This window comes from Microplitis mediator, chromosome 3, assembly GCF_029852145.1.
Source record: "Microplitis mediator isolate UGA2020A chromosome 3, iyMicMedi2.1, whole genome shotgun sequence".
NCBI lineage: Eukaryota > Metazoa > Arthropoda > Insecta > Hymenoptera > Braconidae > Microplitis > Microplitis mediator.
Genome location: NC_079971.1, coordinates 8,564,313 through 8,582,422, shown reverse-complemented (window position 1 = coordinate 8,582,422; position 18,110 = coordinate 8,564,313). Strand labels below are relative to the sequence as shown.

General features: G+C 29.6%; 5 protein-coding genes across 5 annotated transcripts; 2 read left to right on the top strand and 3 right to left on the bottom strand.

The window, feature by feature from the left end:
* Window positions 1-339: 339 nt before the first annotated feature.
* Window positions 340-4,591, bottom strand: LOC130665277 (uncharacterized). Its single transcript, XM_057465601.1, has 3 exons — window positions 4,574-4,591; window positions 4,192-4,405; window positions 340-2,630 (listed from the first exon to the last, which is right to left on the bottom strand). The coding sequence occupies exons 1-3, from the start codon at window positions 4,589-4,591 to the stop codon at window positions 355-357; spliced, it is 2,508 nt and encodes an 835-aa protein (XP_057321584.1). The 3' UTR covers window positions 340-354.
* LOC130665544 (uncharacterized) lies at window positions 4,075-6,146 on the top strand. Its single transcript, XM_057465987.1, has one exon. The coding sequence runs from the start codon at window positions 5,349-5,351 to the stop codon at window positions 6,054-6,056; it is 708 nt and encodes a 235-aa protein (XP_057321970.1). The 5' UTR covers window positions 4,075-5,348; the 3' UTR covers window positions 6,057-6,146.
* A 1,327-nt stretch (window positions 6,147-7,473) lies between these two features.
* LOC130665346 (uncharacterized) lies at window positions 7,474-8,620 on the bottom strand. The gene has a single exon (XM_057465680.1). The coding sequence runs from the start codon at window positions 8,471-8,473 to the stop codon at window positions 7,577-7,579; it is 897 nt and encodes a 298-aa protein (XP_057321663.1). The 5' UTR covers window positions 8,474-8,620; the 3' UTR covers window positions 7,474-7,576.
* Window positions 8,621-8,667: 47 nt separating this feature from the next.
* On the top strand, window positions 8,668-9,669 carry LOC130665347 (uncharacterized). Its single transcript, XM_057465681.1, has one exon. The coding sequence runs from the start codon at window positions 8,818-8,820 to the stop codon at window positions 9,547-9,549; it is 732 nt and encodes a 243-aa protein (XP_057321664.1). The 5' UTR covers window positions 8,668-8,817; the 3' UTR covers window positions 9,550-9,669.
* On the bottom strand, window positions 9,389-11,615 carry LOC130665348 (uncharacterized). Its single transcript, XM_057465683.1, has one exon. It carries the CDS (start codon window positions 11,526-11,528, stop codon window positions 10,815-10,817), a length of 714 nt encoding a protein of 237 aa, XP_057321666.1. The 5' UTR covers window positions 11,529-11,615; the 3' UTR covers window positions 9,389-10,814.
* Window positions 11,616-18,110: the final 6,495 nt, after the last annotated feature.

The following is an 18,110-nucleotide window of genomic DNA, read 5'->3' as shown; positions in this document are numbered from 1 at the left end:
AAAATCCAAAAAACATTTGTCCACAAAATCACATGTTAATGTTGTTGTATAAAATATGGGAAAAAGGTTTTTATGATTAAAGTCTCTTTGCAAACTAAATCAGCGAAAAAAATAACATAAAATAATCAATGATTAGTTTATCATCTTTAAACCAGTTATTACTTCATAAAAAACATCATAGTCATAATAGAAATAATTATTATACTGTTCCTAAATATTTGATAAGTGATAAAAAATTTATGTAATTTTTTTAGTTTGATAAAAGTAACATTTCTTATTTTATAGGTAATAAGATTGTTTTCATCTAAATTAACGATAATTTTGTAATTTTAAATAATCAATAATTAATAATATTTATAAATCTTGAGCGTAACATTTTATACAATCAATATATTTATCAATATTTTTACTCCGTAACATATAATGCAGTAATCCCCATATATCGTTTTGTAAACTGCAATTATTTCTAATCAAATACCGATAAATAATATCGATATTATGTTGTTCAGGTTGATAATTAACGCGATCAACAATTGGTTCTTCAATCTCATCCAAACTTGAGAGATCTGTCAGATTAATTTCATCATCAAGATTTTCATTATCAAAATCCATTAATTCATAAATATTGTTAGCGGATAATTTTGCATTCAATTCGCTTATATTATGGTGCAATTTATTTTTAATATAATACAATTCGTTTGGGTTTTCAATAATGTTACGTAACATCATTAATAAATAATTTTCACGTTTTATCACCTTATTATCGCGTACTGTATTTAAATTACTTAACGATAATAAATATAACCATATCACGTATTCTGGATAAATTTTACTGAAGTGCTTATTTAATTTATATTTATTAACATTATCATCATAAACTATATCGTCGTCAAATTCATCAAGCGACACATCAGCTAAATGTAATTGAGTAGGAAATAACGCTTTAATAGATAGTAAATGTAATTTACTTGTTTCTTTTTTAATTAAAGGTAAATTAATATTATTATTTAACATTAATTTATATGCGTCAGGACCGAGTATACACGTTAAGCGATACATACTTTGTACATGATAATGTTTAAATATACTTAAATGATATGTATAAATAGCAGTACAAACAGTTACGTAAACCATATTTGTCATTGAAAGCATAATAGTCATAATACTTGACAAATCATCAATATCAAATGATATTAAATTAATAACATTTTCAAATGTTGTATAATTACCATCAAATTCTAAAAATGATATCAATAAGTTTAGCTTCTTTATAACTGCGTTTGATATATATGATGGATTATAAGCCGGATGTGGTCTTAATGACAGAACATCATAACTGCCATCACACTGTAATTCACTAACTTCATTACATTTTAATATATTGATAACATTACCATCGTAAAATGGAAATATTGCCAAAAATTGTTTATAAATCAATGGGCACGCTATTGTATTCATTTGCAATAATGGCATATTATTTTTGAAATTACGATAGGACATAAATATTGACTTAACAGTTAGACGATTAAGGTTGTTACATATTTCAATATCTGACGGTAATGTTGAATTTAATAGCGATGATAGCGGATTATTAACAATATTCAACTCTAAATTTTTTATTTTAGTTTTCAATGCTTTTAGCACAACATCATCTAATTTGTTTAATGTCAACGAATTTTTTTCAGATTTTATTGTATCATTGATTAACAATATATGTTGTAACTTATTATTTAATTCATCTGATATATTATCATTTACTTCAAAATTTTCACTACTTGTATAATTTTCATCTTCTTCATAGTTATCATAATCTGTTTCGTCATTTGATTGCTGGTCATAGTTTAAAATATATAGTGCATCATCTATAATATTCTTTATGTTGTGTACTCCAAGGATTTGTTGATTCATTGCCGATTCAATAACTTCACTCAAATCCAAATTATTCAGTTCGGCGTTTACGATATTTAATTCATTTACAATAACCATTTGGGTTTTGTAACCATCGCTGTTATGACTTGATTGCCATAATTTGTTACTTGGTATATTCATTAATAGACATAGAGAATTAGTAAACTCGTCATAATAAACTGGTGGTCCAACGTAAATATCTATTGAATCAATTTTATTGTGACAGCGATATGATTTATGAATTTCATCATTAGCATTAAATAATGTTTGATTTTTTAATAACATTTTTTGGGTACTTATTGGTAAATTATTTTGTAAATTATTTTCACTTACCGATTTAGCGTTTGTTATATTTATTGTAAATGTATAGATTGGTATTGTTGATAATAATGATATTAAAGAATTAATAGATTCTAATTTATTCATTGATGTTATCTTTAATTTACTCAGTTCATTATCACCAAAACTATTTAAAATCAATGTATCTATTTTTGTTAATAATTCATCGTCATTAATAATTGATGTTATATTTTCAATGTGTATAAATATTTTGTATAGCGTGATGTTTTCAAACACTGACGTCATTAAAAATTTCATGTCGTCAGCTGTCACGAATGAAGTGTCATAGTTTGATAATAATAAAAATGTGTCATATAGTTCATTATTGTATTCAAGAGAAGTGTTTTCTAGTAATTGCAACAAGTGCTTCATTATGAGGAAGTTTTTATATTTTTATTAAACTACTTTCTCAATAGTTACTAATAAAAGTATAAAATAAAATTATTTTTTCAAATTAATGATTTATTTTGAATTTATAGACATTCAAAATTATCAGAAAATCTAGACAAATACTGCGTACTATTGCCCATAGCAGGGGTTATCAGATATTTTCGGCTGGGTTTTTTTCGGAAACAAAATCTCTAAATACAAATTACAAACTGCACATTGATGCACTACTGTCTAATCTAGCGAAGTGCGCTTTAATTTTTGGATAATTTTCGTTTAAGAGAAAAACTCGGCCAAAGTTTCCATTTACTGTGCAATTGCAACAAAGATAGGACCGTTCGTGGACTTGAGTGTAATAGAGAAAAAAGTGCGAACCCCTCATAAAAAGAAAACAAGAAATATTAGTTTCAATATAATAACCCCGCGCTTCGAATTGAAAACTAGAAACATTTGAGAAAATTCTGTAAGAATTAATGTTTAAATAATAATTTTATTAAGAATAATTCTCAGCAGTAAATTTTACAGTTTAACATGTATAGGGGGAGGGCGGGCAAAACAAACTATATCAAAAATTTGGTAAAAAAATTTTTTTACAACATTGGTCTTAATCATCATTTATTGCACTTATCATCGTTTTTGCACAATTTTTAGTGTTTCAAAAACAGTTCATTCTATGAATTTTAGTTTTTAAAGTCATTTTTCAAATTAAAAAATCCATTCTATTTACAGATAATTTTCTTATCATTAAAACTTATTATTTATAGAGTAAAAACTTAAAAGAATGTTGAGCATTAAAACTAAAAATCAATATAGACTACAGTAATTACAGATAAATTTAATATCGTCATTATGAACATCGGCAGATGTATTACGGAACCACTCATTACAATTTTAGTACTGAGTCTACGATTCAGCGAACTCAATTATCGTTGACCACAAAAAATACATACGGTGCCTTGTTCACTACATTTAAAATTTTATAAAAGTTATTTATCTTTAATAATTTTTTTTTTGACATCTTTATGTACTAATTGTATTGCAAATCTCATTTGTAACTCAGATCAGAATAAACAATTTTATTATAGTCAGTCTTTTTTTAAATAAAAATAAATTAAATTTTTTCAACTTTTTTGAGGAGGGAACCATGGTCTGTTTTGCCCGGCCAGAAAAAAAAACTTTTCTATTTGGAAATTTGGTTTAATTACTTGAAATGGAAGTCCAAAAAAGAAAATCTAGCGTATTTTAATCTATATTTTCTGAGAAATCCCGTTTTGCTCGCCCTTTCCTTACATTTAACTGAATTTTTAATAAAATCCTAAAATTCGTATTTGTAATTGTAATTTTTTTAGTTTTTTTTGTTTCCGTGTAAATCGATTTATTTTTATAATTTTAAAAAACTTTATTAAAATTTTTTATTTTATTTCATGTTTTATTAGAACAATGAGTTTTTATTATAGTTAAATAATTATTGTCATATTATTGGAACAATAACAAAAAAGAAAAAAAAAAAAAAGTTAAGTACTTTTATTAGAATATAAAAAAAGAAAAAAATGAAACCTCGCAGTAGATCACGTTCACGATCTGTATCACGTTCAAGAAGTAGGTCAAGAAAACGCTCTCGATCTCGATCTCGATCGAGATCGCGATCACGATCAAGAAGTCGTTCAAGAAGTCGATCATTGAGACGGGGCTCTAAATCCGTTAAACGTTTTGGACTTAATCGTAAAAAATCATCAAGCCGTAGACGTAGTCGTAGTCGATCACGATCTAACTAGCGTTAATCATTTTAATTTCAATATTCATATATAAATATATATTAAATTTATCATTCTGTTATTATTTAGAAAGAAAGAAAATTTATCATTAATTACAATTAAAAACAAAAAATAAATTTAAAAAATGCTATGTGCTAACAAATTCATAAAAAATGAATGTCTACGCAATGATGGTCATCCATTTATTGTTTTAACAGATTATTTTAATAATCGTATGGAATGTAATCGAACTGATAATAATTATTCAATATCTGAAGATGAAAATTTAACCAAATATAATTCTTGTACATCACGTCCAGCAATTTGGACATTTCTTACGTATAATTTACATGATTATACAATTTTACGTGTTGCATGTAAATTGAATGTTAAAAATTACATTGATGATCAAGAAAAAATCAGTTCAAAGAGAAGATATAGATACATACATTTTAATCCACCATATCCAATTGACGGTAACATAATATATTCAGTAGCACCTATTGGCCCACGGGTACGTTATATAGATACTAAATTCTTTTATCCATTACATAAGTTATTTGTATACTCAATTGAATCTTCATACATAAATTATCAACCGTTAAAAATTTTATACGGTAGTAATAATAACTGTAGAAATATTATTTATGATGCTAACGATGAATTTTCTGATATTGATCATTTCAAAATATTGCTGAGTAATTTAATTTGGTGTGACGTTAAAATAAATTATACAATATGGGAAAAATGTAATAAATTTATAATTAATTATCGTAAATACCGTAAATTAAAAATTATTAATAACTGTAAATTATGAATTTTACCGGATTAACAAAAAAATTAAACATTTCATTAAAATTTTTGATTATTATTATTATTATTTTTTTATGTATTTATAGTATTAAAAAAAATCATAACTGAGCTGTGTTAAATACCTAAAAATTTATAAAAAATAAAGCTATGGCATATCAAGAAAATGTTGATGAACTTTTGTCAGATGCATTGTCATTTAATAATGAATTAAAAACATGTAATACAATTCATAATTTACAATGTAATGATGATTTTTTACGATTAAGTGGTCATATGATTCCAACAATTTATGGTATTGAAACAATTACGATACCACAATTTATTACTACAAAAAAGGCGGAAAAATTGCCAACGGAAACAAAATATTTGATAAAAAGTATATTATCTATCAAAAATAGTTATTTAGATAAAATAAAAAATGTTTTGAATCGAATTTATCCATTGATTGTTATCAATATCAATAAATTTCATACCTTACGTTTAATTTATGATTGTGAAATTAAGGAAATTGATCGGAAACCACGTATACGACAGTCAGTATTTGCTGAAATGTTTAATTTAACATTACAACGTATTGGGCATGATATCAAAGATCCTAAAATTTTGTATAAATTTTTAACATTATTGTCCGAGCCACTTGATTGGGTTGATTATTATAATATTATAAAAAAATATTGTCACGTTAATTTTATGGTCTACAAAAGAGATTTACCAACAGCAAAATTGTTTGTACATAATTCTGATCTTAATTCAACGCCACTTATTTTATTACACTTTACAAACAGTCAAGTCATTGATCTTATTGATATATATGGAAAAGGTTCTCAATTATTCCAAAAATATATGAATTTATGAAAAATTTATTGCTATTAGTATAAAAAAATAAATGATTACCGCTTATTTTTTATATTGATTTATTAGGTTTTACCGCGCATTATGTTGTGAAAGTAATTATTATTGATTATTTATTTCAGATAAAAATTATATTTGAAGATCATTGAAGTCGTTCAGAAGTATCCAAAAAATTGCAATTCTTTTTTTAAAAATATTTGTTCTTTATTTTAGTCCGAGCTTTATTTACAAATTTTAGCCAAGAAAAATAATACTGAAAAGTAGTTTAATATCAAAATGAAATATTTGTTTACAAAAGATTGTTGATTATTAATCTTTTGACTTGGAGATCGTAAGTGTTAAAAGATATTAAAAAAAACTATTATCAATTTGGATAATTCTCCATTTTAATAACTTATGAGGGGGTATATATATATATATATATATATATATATATATATATATATATATATTTATTCCTTCATAATAATTAAATTAATAAAATAATTAATAAATATTCTACTATATATAAGAATAATATGTATAAATAATTTGAAAAGTTCAAATTATTCATACGTTGGAATCTTTTTCCTCACACTAACCCAAGTAGCACAGAGACAACTTTAAGATACGCCATTTTAAAATTGTTGCCATATGCATAAGGGTCATTCCATATCAATTCAACGACATTGCGACGGTGACGCTTTTCGATTTTTTTGATTTTTTAATGTTTTCATACATGTAGAAAGAAGTCTTGAGCTAAATTTTTAGCTCTTTCTCCATCCCTTCCAGAGTTATAATTTTTGCTTAAAAAGGATATAACTTTGACTATAGTTATGATAATTTCACGTCATGGGGGGTCATATTTTTTTTTATTTTCAATGCTCTTTTTGAAAAAAAATTCAAAATCAGAAACACAAAATTTGTTGATTGAAATAATTTTATAACTTGATTGAAATATATCATTTATTTGTGGTAAATAAATGATGTATTTGTGGTAAAGATATTAAATTTGTGACGAATAACGGAAAATTTGTTGATATTTAAGCACATGGACCAAACAACCTTTATTTGCAGCAGTTGTGTCATTTCTTTATTCCAAATAAATCACTTATTTCACGCAATTAAATTGCTCAATTATATTATATCTTTCTCACAATTAAATATTATTTGGCCATATCCAAATATACGATATCTTTGGCTCAAATAAATTTTTTTTTTCAGTTTATAAATAATTTTATATAATCATTTATATGTAATAATATGTGCCAAAACCAAAATTAAGATTTATATATAGATTTTTTTTTCCCGGAGTACTTTTGAAGTCTTTGAAAACTTACGGTTTTGGAAACGCTTAAATCAACAACTAACTAATGTTTATATATTTATATTCTGTACATGAAATTTTCTCTAATAACGTTCATATTAAACGAACCGAAAATAAAAAAAAAATTTTTTTTGTTTCAAAAATGTCAAGTATATAAAATGAAGAATAATATCTAATTTTACTGTCAACCTTATGAATATACTAAAAATAATATTATTCAATTATTCACTGACGGTGCACAAAATTCAAAATCATCATTCAATGAATAATTGTAATATGCGCCTTGTTTAAATAACTCAACATTATATTTATGTACTTGTCTACCAGCTAATACGAGCGGGGTAGCATAATTGGCATTACCTCGTAATAAACATAGTTTTGATGGTTCTTGATGATTACAATATTCAAATCGATAGCGTGTAGCGTGTAATATTATTTTAGGTTGAAGTTGATGATAAGTATTTGCTGCTTGAGGATTCGTTTTGGGATCAAGTTGATTATTACTCAATGTTAAGTACATAAACATTATCTGATAAAATAATGGCAGCATTTTAATTGGGTACTCGACAAATCTTGTTCCATTGTCTGTAAGCTTAACCGTAACGAAACAATTTTCCCATCTTTTTTCTAAATACATTCTAATGTTAGGATTACAAAATACTTGAAAATTATATGATGCTTGTCGTAATGCTTGATTAAACATTAAACCATCTGTTAATAAACTTACTAATGCTGATTCAATATTATAACTTAATGCCGGAGAATTAACTTCCATTTGTTGAACGTAATGGCTTATTTCATCACGTAGCACATCCCTTTTAAGACACGGTTTCACTTCATGATTTATTTTTCGATCAGTATTGAATGTAAATTCGTAGGGAAATGGTAAAAATATGTTACGTGGTTCAGTTGATACAACTGCATGATGCCGTGATTCCCCGGTTGGTAACACAACAACGGCACTTATTAATGCAATACCGAAAATTTGTTTCGCGTGTTCTCTACATACAATACCAAATTCACGATTTATTGAACATCTTCCCAATTCTTCAAATACGCACTGAGTTTTTTCTGTGTACGACAATTGAGTCGAAATTTTATCCAATGTAAACATTTTTTATTATTATTTATTCACAGTACAATATTAATCGTTTTTCATTTACTACTAATTAATCGATGAAATTAGAAAAAATTTTCAATTTTTTTTCTTTTCGTACTAATAAATATATGAAGAATTTTTTTTTTTATTTTTAAGTATTATCTACTAATATAATAGATTTAAAATTAAAAAGATTCTTTGTTGTAATAGAAGCTAGACCAGGCACGACGATAAAATTATTCATATATTAAATAAGAAGGTTCTAGCGTTATTAAGCGTGTTATTATATTTATATATATATTAGTTGTAACAGTTTGTAATAAGTCTCGTTCATAGTCTATAAAAAAAAGTAATTAACGATGACATATATCGTTTGTTCAATGTTTATTGTATCAATTATTTTCATGTGTTTATACCAATTACAGCAAATTAACGCAAGTGAAACAAATAAAAAGTCATTAAAATTATTCAGCGCTTTAAATGTCAACACTTTTAGAATACAAAATAGAAAAATAGATGATTGCAATTTAGAACGACAATATTGCTTTCATGACAGTGATTGTTTTAACCGTTGCAGGTCTAAGAATGGTGAATTTCTTTGTATCGCTGGCAAATGTAAGATTTCAGTTAACTTTACAAAGCCGGATGGCACTGAAGAATGTAAATTAAAAGAGGGTATGGCGCCATTTTTAGTCGGCATACCAGAATTAGGAACTGTTGCACCACTTTGTAAGTCAGTTGATCCCGGTATTGTTTACAAAGATGTAAAAACAGGGAAAATAAAAAACAGAATGTGCGAAAACGGTGATATTAAAAGTATAGATTATTTAACTGAGTGGCCTGATTCACACCAATGTGGCTGCGATAACGACCAAGTACTTGTCGTTATTCCCAGAACTGAAACAGTACGTCAACATGTAAAGTGTGTGGATGCTATACATGCTTGGCTCTATGCTGAAAATAAATTACTTTTCGATAAAAAATCAACGAACGAGACTCCAGATAGCTCAAATAGTAAGAATCATCAATTAACCGCGCCTAAAGACTACTGGGAAATTTACAAGAACGCCAGAGAGCGAGGCATATACTGATCGCACAGATGCAATATAATACAATACCACTTACATATATAAAAATAACACAGAGATATTATCCTTCGGTTTACAGAACCCAAAGATTTAAAATTTTAAAACAGTATTGAAAATGATTTTTTTTTAAATCCAAAAGTGCACCTTGTATTCCACTTGAAGAAGCTCAAAAAAATTTATCTGTATAACACAATATTTTTTGACGAAATGTTATCGGTGGTTCTTCTTTGTTTAACCGAAAAAAGTAATTTTAAATAAAAGATTTGGACAATCCGAAAGTGCATGCCTCGAACGTTAATTCTATATTTCAAAAAGTTAAATTTCAAACAAGTTTGAATCAGCTTCCTTTTTTGTCATAGAAATTTCCATGGTAAATATACGGTAATAAAAGTTAACAAAAAAAGTAAGATAAGGCAAACATTCCTTATAAAAATTTTTGAAGTGTGTGTTTGTTCACATGTAAAACTGTCAGTATTAACAGTAATGATTTATTATAAAAAAAACGAGAAAGGCTACAGTAGTGATTTTCGAAAGGAGCCTCCTCTGCATAATTCTGAATATCGTGAAAAAAAAATTGAGTCGTTTCATCAAGTCAGGCTTATTCATTAGTGTTTCTTTTGCACGACCTCAAACGCGAAGCGTTTCCAATTCAAAAAATTTTTAAAAAGTACAGTAAAATTCTGTATGGAAAAGTTTAATCATAAAATATACATTGCGGCAATTTTTGTTTTTGATTTTTTTCAAAGAAAATTCAAGATAATCTAAATTTATGACACAAATATTCGTTTTCACAAAATCTTATAGTAGATCAAATGACGTAATGTAAATGTAGAGGGGTAAAATTTGGAAAACTATAAATATGAGTGTTTGATTAAAAATATCTTCAGTCCCTCGTGGACTGGGCGGAGAGAACATCTCTCCGCCTTTTTCAAGGGAGAGAGATACATTTATATATTCATATGTAAATATTTATATTCCTCCTCTTTACATAAATTCAATACACAATTCTATAAATAAGTTTTAGTTATAATTAGAAATACTTTGTTGATGTTCAACTCAAATGATTAGATTATTTTTTTATTTCAATTCTCATGAAATTTCCAGACTTGACTTTATCCACTAATAAATAATAAAAAGCAAAAAAATTTTATGAGTTGTACAATAATTTATTACTAATCTGAAAAAAATTTTTTTTTTGTAATTGACTCATAAATTGGTGAGCAATTCATGTAAAATTAATCTTTAAAATTCAAATGATTAATACATATTTATTTACCTAAATATCTATCAATTGTACGACTTTCTTTTGTAGTGATTAATTCATGTAGGAAAATATGTTTCGAACGTTTAACTTTAATGTCTTCTAATAAATTATGCTCATAATCTGGATTATCACCATTTAATATATATTGACAGTAGTGCATAGCAGCATGCTCGACAGTGACATAACACAATAATAATTTTTCTTGAATAATACTTGACAAATAAATTGAATCTTCGTTTAATTCACGATAATTTTTATCATCTTTCAATTTTAACATTTTTGTTGGTGAAAAATGTGACGAATTTTTATCATTATTGTTATTATTATTATCATTAACTAGAGACGTTGATGATACCATGTCACTGCTAATTATTTTCAAATTACCTTTGTGATGAAAAATGCGACGCATCAATGAGCGTGATAATACGTGTAATAATTGACTCTCGTCATCTTCAACTAAAATAATCGGCTCGATTAATGGTATATCAACAACACTAAATTTGATACGATTAGATATTAAATCAGCATCACAAACCATCGAATGTATTATGGTAACATATAGATTTTTAATGAATTGTTCGTACCCCAAATTATATGTATATGGTGATTTTCCAATTTCTTCAATAATATTTGATGTCAAGCTATTATTTATGTCACTTTCTATTTTTTCTTTCAATGTTGATGATTCAAAATTAACTACCGGATTATTAGTAAGCATATTTATTTTTTTTTTTTTATTTATAATAATAATTATTCAAATTGATGACTAATATTGTTTGTATTAATAAAAATGTATCATACTAAATATAGATATATTAAATTTAATAATTTTTTCATAATATCAGCATCAGAACTTAAAGTTTCAGTGTCTCTACAGCCAGTCGAAATAAGCGAATTTCAAGCCGATGCTGCAAACAACTGCTAGCGAATTCGTAATTCCCAAATACCTTCATACAGCGGGTAAAAACATGCGCGTTTCTTCTCGAGGAAAGAAACACAATTGTTTTTGTCCCGTGTTAGTTATATTTAATGTTCATTTGCAGCCTTATTACTCTCATTTGTTTACTTGTCACTTCAGTTTACTCATTTCATTTTTTAAGTGACAGTTTTAATTAACCAAATAAAATTATTAAAAAATGAGTGAAAATAACATTTTTGTTTTATTTATTATTTAATAAGTAACTGGGTAATTCTCATGAATTTATTTAAAAAAAAAATTATAGTTGATATTTTATTTTTCAAATTATTAAAATGATTATAACTCGGAAACTATGGACTTTAGCGACTTGACTCATAAGACTTTTTTTGAAGGGAATAAAATTTCCTATAAAATTTTTATTAACATTTTTAGTGTACTTTCATTGGTTTACGTTCTGCAAGCCAATAAAGGTCAATTTCATAGGAAAAATGAGTTCCGCAACGGACACAAATGAAACAGCTAGAATTACAGCTAAGTAACTATGGGCACTTTTGAAGAACACCAAATGCCCTACAATTTGCGACCAAAACCGCGTTGATATCATGAAACGCAGCTGAGTATTAGAAAGTTAAAAAAAAAGTAATTTAATTTACGTGTATTTTAAATGGGAAATCTTTGAAATCAAATGGCAAGTACTTAGCATTGGAATTAAGAGCCCATATTTGGTGAGAATTTTTTTTTTTTTTTCGATGTAGATTGAGATTTTGCTTGAGCACTTAAAAAAAAAACTTTTTCGGAAATGAATCACCCTAATATACATATATATGTGGTGGTTCAGCTTCACTCCGCGAGATGGCATTTACAACTCGCGCCTCTCGCGGTATCTCGTCCCTATGCCTGTTTCAATATATAACATTTCCAACATGTAACTTTCAACACGGCGTCTTAGGCGGGGTATACGATAGACACACTTAACTGAGGAGTCTCAGCTATCGTATACTTAGACGAAACGCCTCTCACCCCACAAATACCTTTTTCCATCTCTCCTCTTCGCATAATCTCTCATAACGTTTCACTCTTTAGTATTTGGCGACTTATGGCCGATTACTTTATGAGAGAGATAAACCGGAGTTTGTTATTCGGCAGATAAACTTATTCCGGGGTTAAAATTTCGATGGTTGTCTTCAACAGACCGACGGGTTAGCTATTCTATGGTCATGTATGTGTGACTGTGAGCTATAGTACGTACTCTAGGGGTCTTCCAGACCCAAATTTAATGTATGTGCTTAAAAAATCTTTACTTACTTCTCCGTTCTAACAGAAGTTTGTTACTCATTATTTGTTTACGCTAAATTATCTTAAGAAGATGGAACTATTCTAATGATATTATTAATTGCATTTGAGATTAAAGTGTCGAATTTTGAATAATTAATTACACATATTTTTCGAATGAATGAATAAGTAAAAAAAGAAATACTTTCAATAATAATTTTCACAAGTGGGAAGGAAATATTATTCATTTTATATTTGACATTCGAAGAATCGTTGTACAAGTATGTACAGTGCCATGTAAACTCTACACTGTAGAATTGTTACGCACACACTGAAATCAGTAAGTTAACTGCCAGGTATAAAGTCAGCCCAATATTTATCCTTAGAACAAAAATATTCGGGGGTTATTTCTTAAACTAGTGTGAAGAAAACGAAATCTTCAGTTAACTAACGGAGAACTTTAATTGTAGGATAACTACGAGTGAAGAAATCGGCCATTAGGCAGTAATTGTTTTAATCTAATCCTAAAGTATCGTCCCTAAATATATATAGATATTATTGATAGCCAAGATCTATTGAGTGAAGTTATATAAATCGCAGGAAAAAGGATAAAAAGGAAATAAAGGAAAATTTTCATAGTCTCAACATCGGAGCACGTGGCGGGCCTAGGCCTTGCAGCATAATTAACGCAAATCCTTCTATCCGCTACCTGCTTCATTAAATTCCTTCGCTTAGTAATTTGTTTAACTATATTTAAATAATAATTAAAAAAAAAAAAATCAGCAATTTATCAAAACAACATCAACAGCAGTGCAATAATTAGGTAAGCAACAGAGACAGTAAGCTAGCTTAATTATAATTATTACAGAAAGATACGGAGTAAACAGTAATTAAAATGGACAATCCAAACGTGGCCATATATGGAAAAACTATGGATCACGATAAGAAGAATCGCAAAAAGAAGTCAGAGCTTATATCACCGCCTAAGACGCCCCCTTTACAAAAAAAGCTATCGGAGAGTAATGTAGTAAACCAGTCACCCAGAAAACAACAAATTGGCAGCAGAAACAAATTTAGAGCAAAAGACCCGGGTCCGTTTGTAATTTTTTGTCACGGATGAATGTGAGGACAAAAATGCCGGCAAATATAGTCCATTGATGTTCGGAAAAAAGATCCGAGACTACCTGCAGTTTCTCGTAGAATTAAAGCCGCAAAGTAAGGAAAAGTGTAAGATAGCATTCAAAGATTATGAATCAACGAACTCGTTCATGGAAGATATCAAGGCCAAGGTATATATTGATTGGGTTGCTTGGAGACCAATTTAAAGCTATTATAGTATTGGTGTGATTGAAGGGTTTAACTCTCATTTGCTGAGGGAGAAATAATGAGTGTAATTCAATTTCCAGATAATGAAGACGTGGAAGTCTCCAAGGTTCCAAGACTTAAAAGAAGAGTCAGTGCCAACGGGGAATCCTTCCTCGAAAACACAATCTTATTTAAGTTATGGGCACCAAAAGAAGAATTGTCTGAGTAAATTCCAGAATTGTCAGAAATGTGGCAGTATAGAGCACACAAAAGAGACGTGCGAGAAGATATTTTCTCGGTGCCATAATTGTGGAGGAAAACACGAGGCGTTGTCTAAAGACTGTCCTCAAGGGAAATTTAATCAGGACATAATCAAAATCAGCGTGTAGTGCAAAATTACCAAGAAGGAAGCTAGAGCAAAGTTAACTGCTGTTAATGCAAGGACACCAATGGGAAGCAATCACCTACCCTTAATAACGGAACTTGAGGCCCCAAACTTCTTTAAAACTCCAAGAAAAAATAAATTGTCAACATATGGCATGAATGACTACAAATTTAGCAAACACATTGAAGAAAATATAAGCGACTTTCCCAATTACAACGTTGAAGAGTACGATGAATTTATAGAAATAGTACGTCACGGAGTGGAACAGTCCAAAGAGCCGGCCACCAAAAAAAAACATATCCACATAGGTCAAAGAGTAACACCACCACCAGTCAGATGGTGGAACACAGATTGTAGGGACAAAGTCCAACAACGGAGGAGAACAGTCAAGCTTTTTTTACGTTCTCCTCAGACAATAACATACGAGGAAGTAGTAAAAGCACATAAAGAATTCCGTAAAGTCGCCAGAAAGTCTTAGAGGAAGTTCTGTTCAACGTTAACACCAGCCATTGACAAAGAAAGTACGGAATGTTGTTAAAAGCTTCAAGAGGCGATTTAATATGAGACCGTCGAACCCAGTAAATTCACACAGACCCAGAAATATGTGAGGTCATTAGGAAGCTAACATTACCAGTTGATGACATAGAAGAAGATATAGAAGACATACATCCTTGCTAGGAAAAGAAATTTCACCGGAGGAAACCAAGGCAGCTATCGAATCTACTAAGACGAAGAAGTCAACCCCAGGCACAGACGGAATCACTTACGAAATAATTGGGAAGTTACCATACGCAACAGCCATAGCGTTATCTAAATTTTATAATTACTTCTTGGACAGCGGAGTTGTACCTGAAAAATGGAAGGAATATAGAGTATGTTTATTGCCTAAAGCCACTACAGGATATAGACCGATTTCAATGTCAATTTGTACTATGAAGATAATGGAGAAAATAAACAGTAGGCTGATGTGGCGGATAGAAAACAATCACCTGCTTCCCAACGAATTTTATGGATTCAGGAAAGAGAGGGTATACTACGACAACATCAACCTGATAGTGACAGAAGCGAGAGAGGCATTTCTAAAACAATTGCACATGGGCACCATCATGTAGATATAATGGGGGCATATGATAATGTCAACGTAGACAAGTTAATAGAAGATTTAGTCGAGCTCAAAGTACCGGGTAAATTAACGGTCTTGTTAAAAAAAAATTATGGGGTGTAGAACACTAATATTTGTATACCTTGGACAAGAAATTTGGAAGATCCGATTCAACAAGTTAGAACTTATAAATTCCTGAGAGTAGCTATAAATGACAAGCTTAAGGGTGGGCTGCACCTAACGAAGTCCTGAATTTAAGAATTCTAATTATTTATTAAATAATTATCATAACAGCAATTTTATTAGCTTCCGACTAAAAGCAGAAGACGAACTTCCTCGGAAGATTTTCATCATCCGAGTCCCATAGATATTCAAAAAGTAATTAGAATTCTTAAATTCAGGATTTCGTTAGGTGCGGCCCACAATTAAGTGGGACTGTCATGTTGAAATGATAAGACGTAAGGGAAAGGATTACAACAATATACTAAAGGCCGTTAACGGCTGGAAGTGGGGGGGGGGATCTCCCGAGGTGATACTAGCGATATATAATGGGTTAATACGTGCAACTTTAGACTGGGGAAGTTTGTTTTATCAGGATACAAGCGAGAAGAACTGGCTCAAAGTTAAGAGAGTTCAGTATGCATCATTGAGAAATGTAACAGGCTGTATAAAGACAACTCCCATCAACGTTCTGCTACATCTATCTGGTGAACCAGATCTGGTCTGCAGAGCAAGATTTTTAACGCGAAAATACCTAGCCAGACAGATTTCAAAGAATAATAACTAATTGATACCTATATTGAGGAGAATGGAATGCCGGGACAATAGAAGAAGGGGTAATGCAGGGAAATCATACCTGTCAACTATTTACAAGATTTGGAAAAAGGAACAAGAGCAGTTTCAGCATATCACAAGATATAACATACCTAGGTTGGAGACCTACTGGTCGAGATTTACCACACCAAGAATAGATTTAGAGACAGGGCGCGAAGTGCTTAAGCACCTAGACGTCAATAGTAAGTGGGATCAGTTAATAGCTGAGAAGTACAAGGAATCAGTATTAATGTATACTGATGGATCTAAGACATCGGAAGGCTCAGGGGCAGCAGTCATTTGTCCCTCTCTGGATCAATCAGAAACAATAAAACTACATAATCTTAACACGGTTTTCATAGCGGAGATCAAAGCAATCCAGAAGACAATACACATGGCAATCCAGTTAAACATCCACAACTGCACGATATGCACTGACTCGGAATCAACACTCAGAGCTGATCAAGACGGCGGAAGAGATTGAAGCGGAACTAACGCTAGTGTGGGTCCCTGGACATAAAGGGATTGCTGGTAATGAGATGGTGGATAAACTGGCAAAAGAAGCAACAATAGAACCTGACGATACAGAGATGAATTACGAGTATAATGAATTAAATGAGTCAATAACAAAAAAATTAAATCTGGAAACGGAAAAATTTTTGAAGGACTACGCAATATCTAAAGGTACTATATATTTTTTATCAAAACCCAAGACAAGTTTGAAGCCCTGGTTCCATGGTCTCAACTTGACTAGGCACCAAATTGTAGTAAGTAACCGACTTAGGAGCGGGCACACACTGACTAAAGCTCACTTGAAAAGAATGAAAATTGTGGACAGAGAGAAATGCGAATGTGGAGAAGTATCACAAACCGTAGAACACCTGATCTGGGATTGTAGTTTAGCAAGTGAAGTGGATAGACTTGAATTGATTAACAGAATTAAAAATTTGTCTGTTGTAGGACAAGATATCCAAACGCTGATATTGCAATCACCAGCTGCAATAGTCATGCGCATTGCCAGATTCCTAGACAAGAATAACATTATCATTTAAAACCAAGTAATTCGGTATGTCTAACACACCTAAAAACACTAATTTAAACATTCAAAGTAATGGACCACCTAATTACTACATATGCGCACAAATAATAACATTCAAACCTATCACCCCACCTACATGCGCACAGCCAGCAATATTTTAACATAGTACCTCACCTAAACCTTACACATGCGTACAAACAGCTAAGCATTAACCTTAGAGTCCAGATATAAATGTTATACAGTAAAAAATAAAAAAAAAAATAAATAAAAACTCTCGTTTCAATAAAAAGTGAATCAAGTTTGTAAAAAGAGAAAGAAAAGGAAAACACATTGTAAAATGAGCGAATGCTCTGTGGGATTCTGGTGTAGGTGTGGTTAATTCAATAACTAACAATTAACACAAAAATTACAGATGATAAATCAGATCTTTATTTAAAAATATGTACACTGAATAACTGTGAGAAA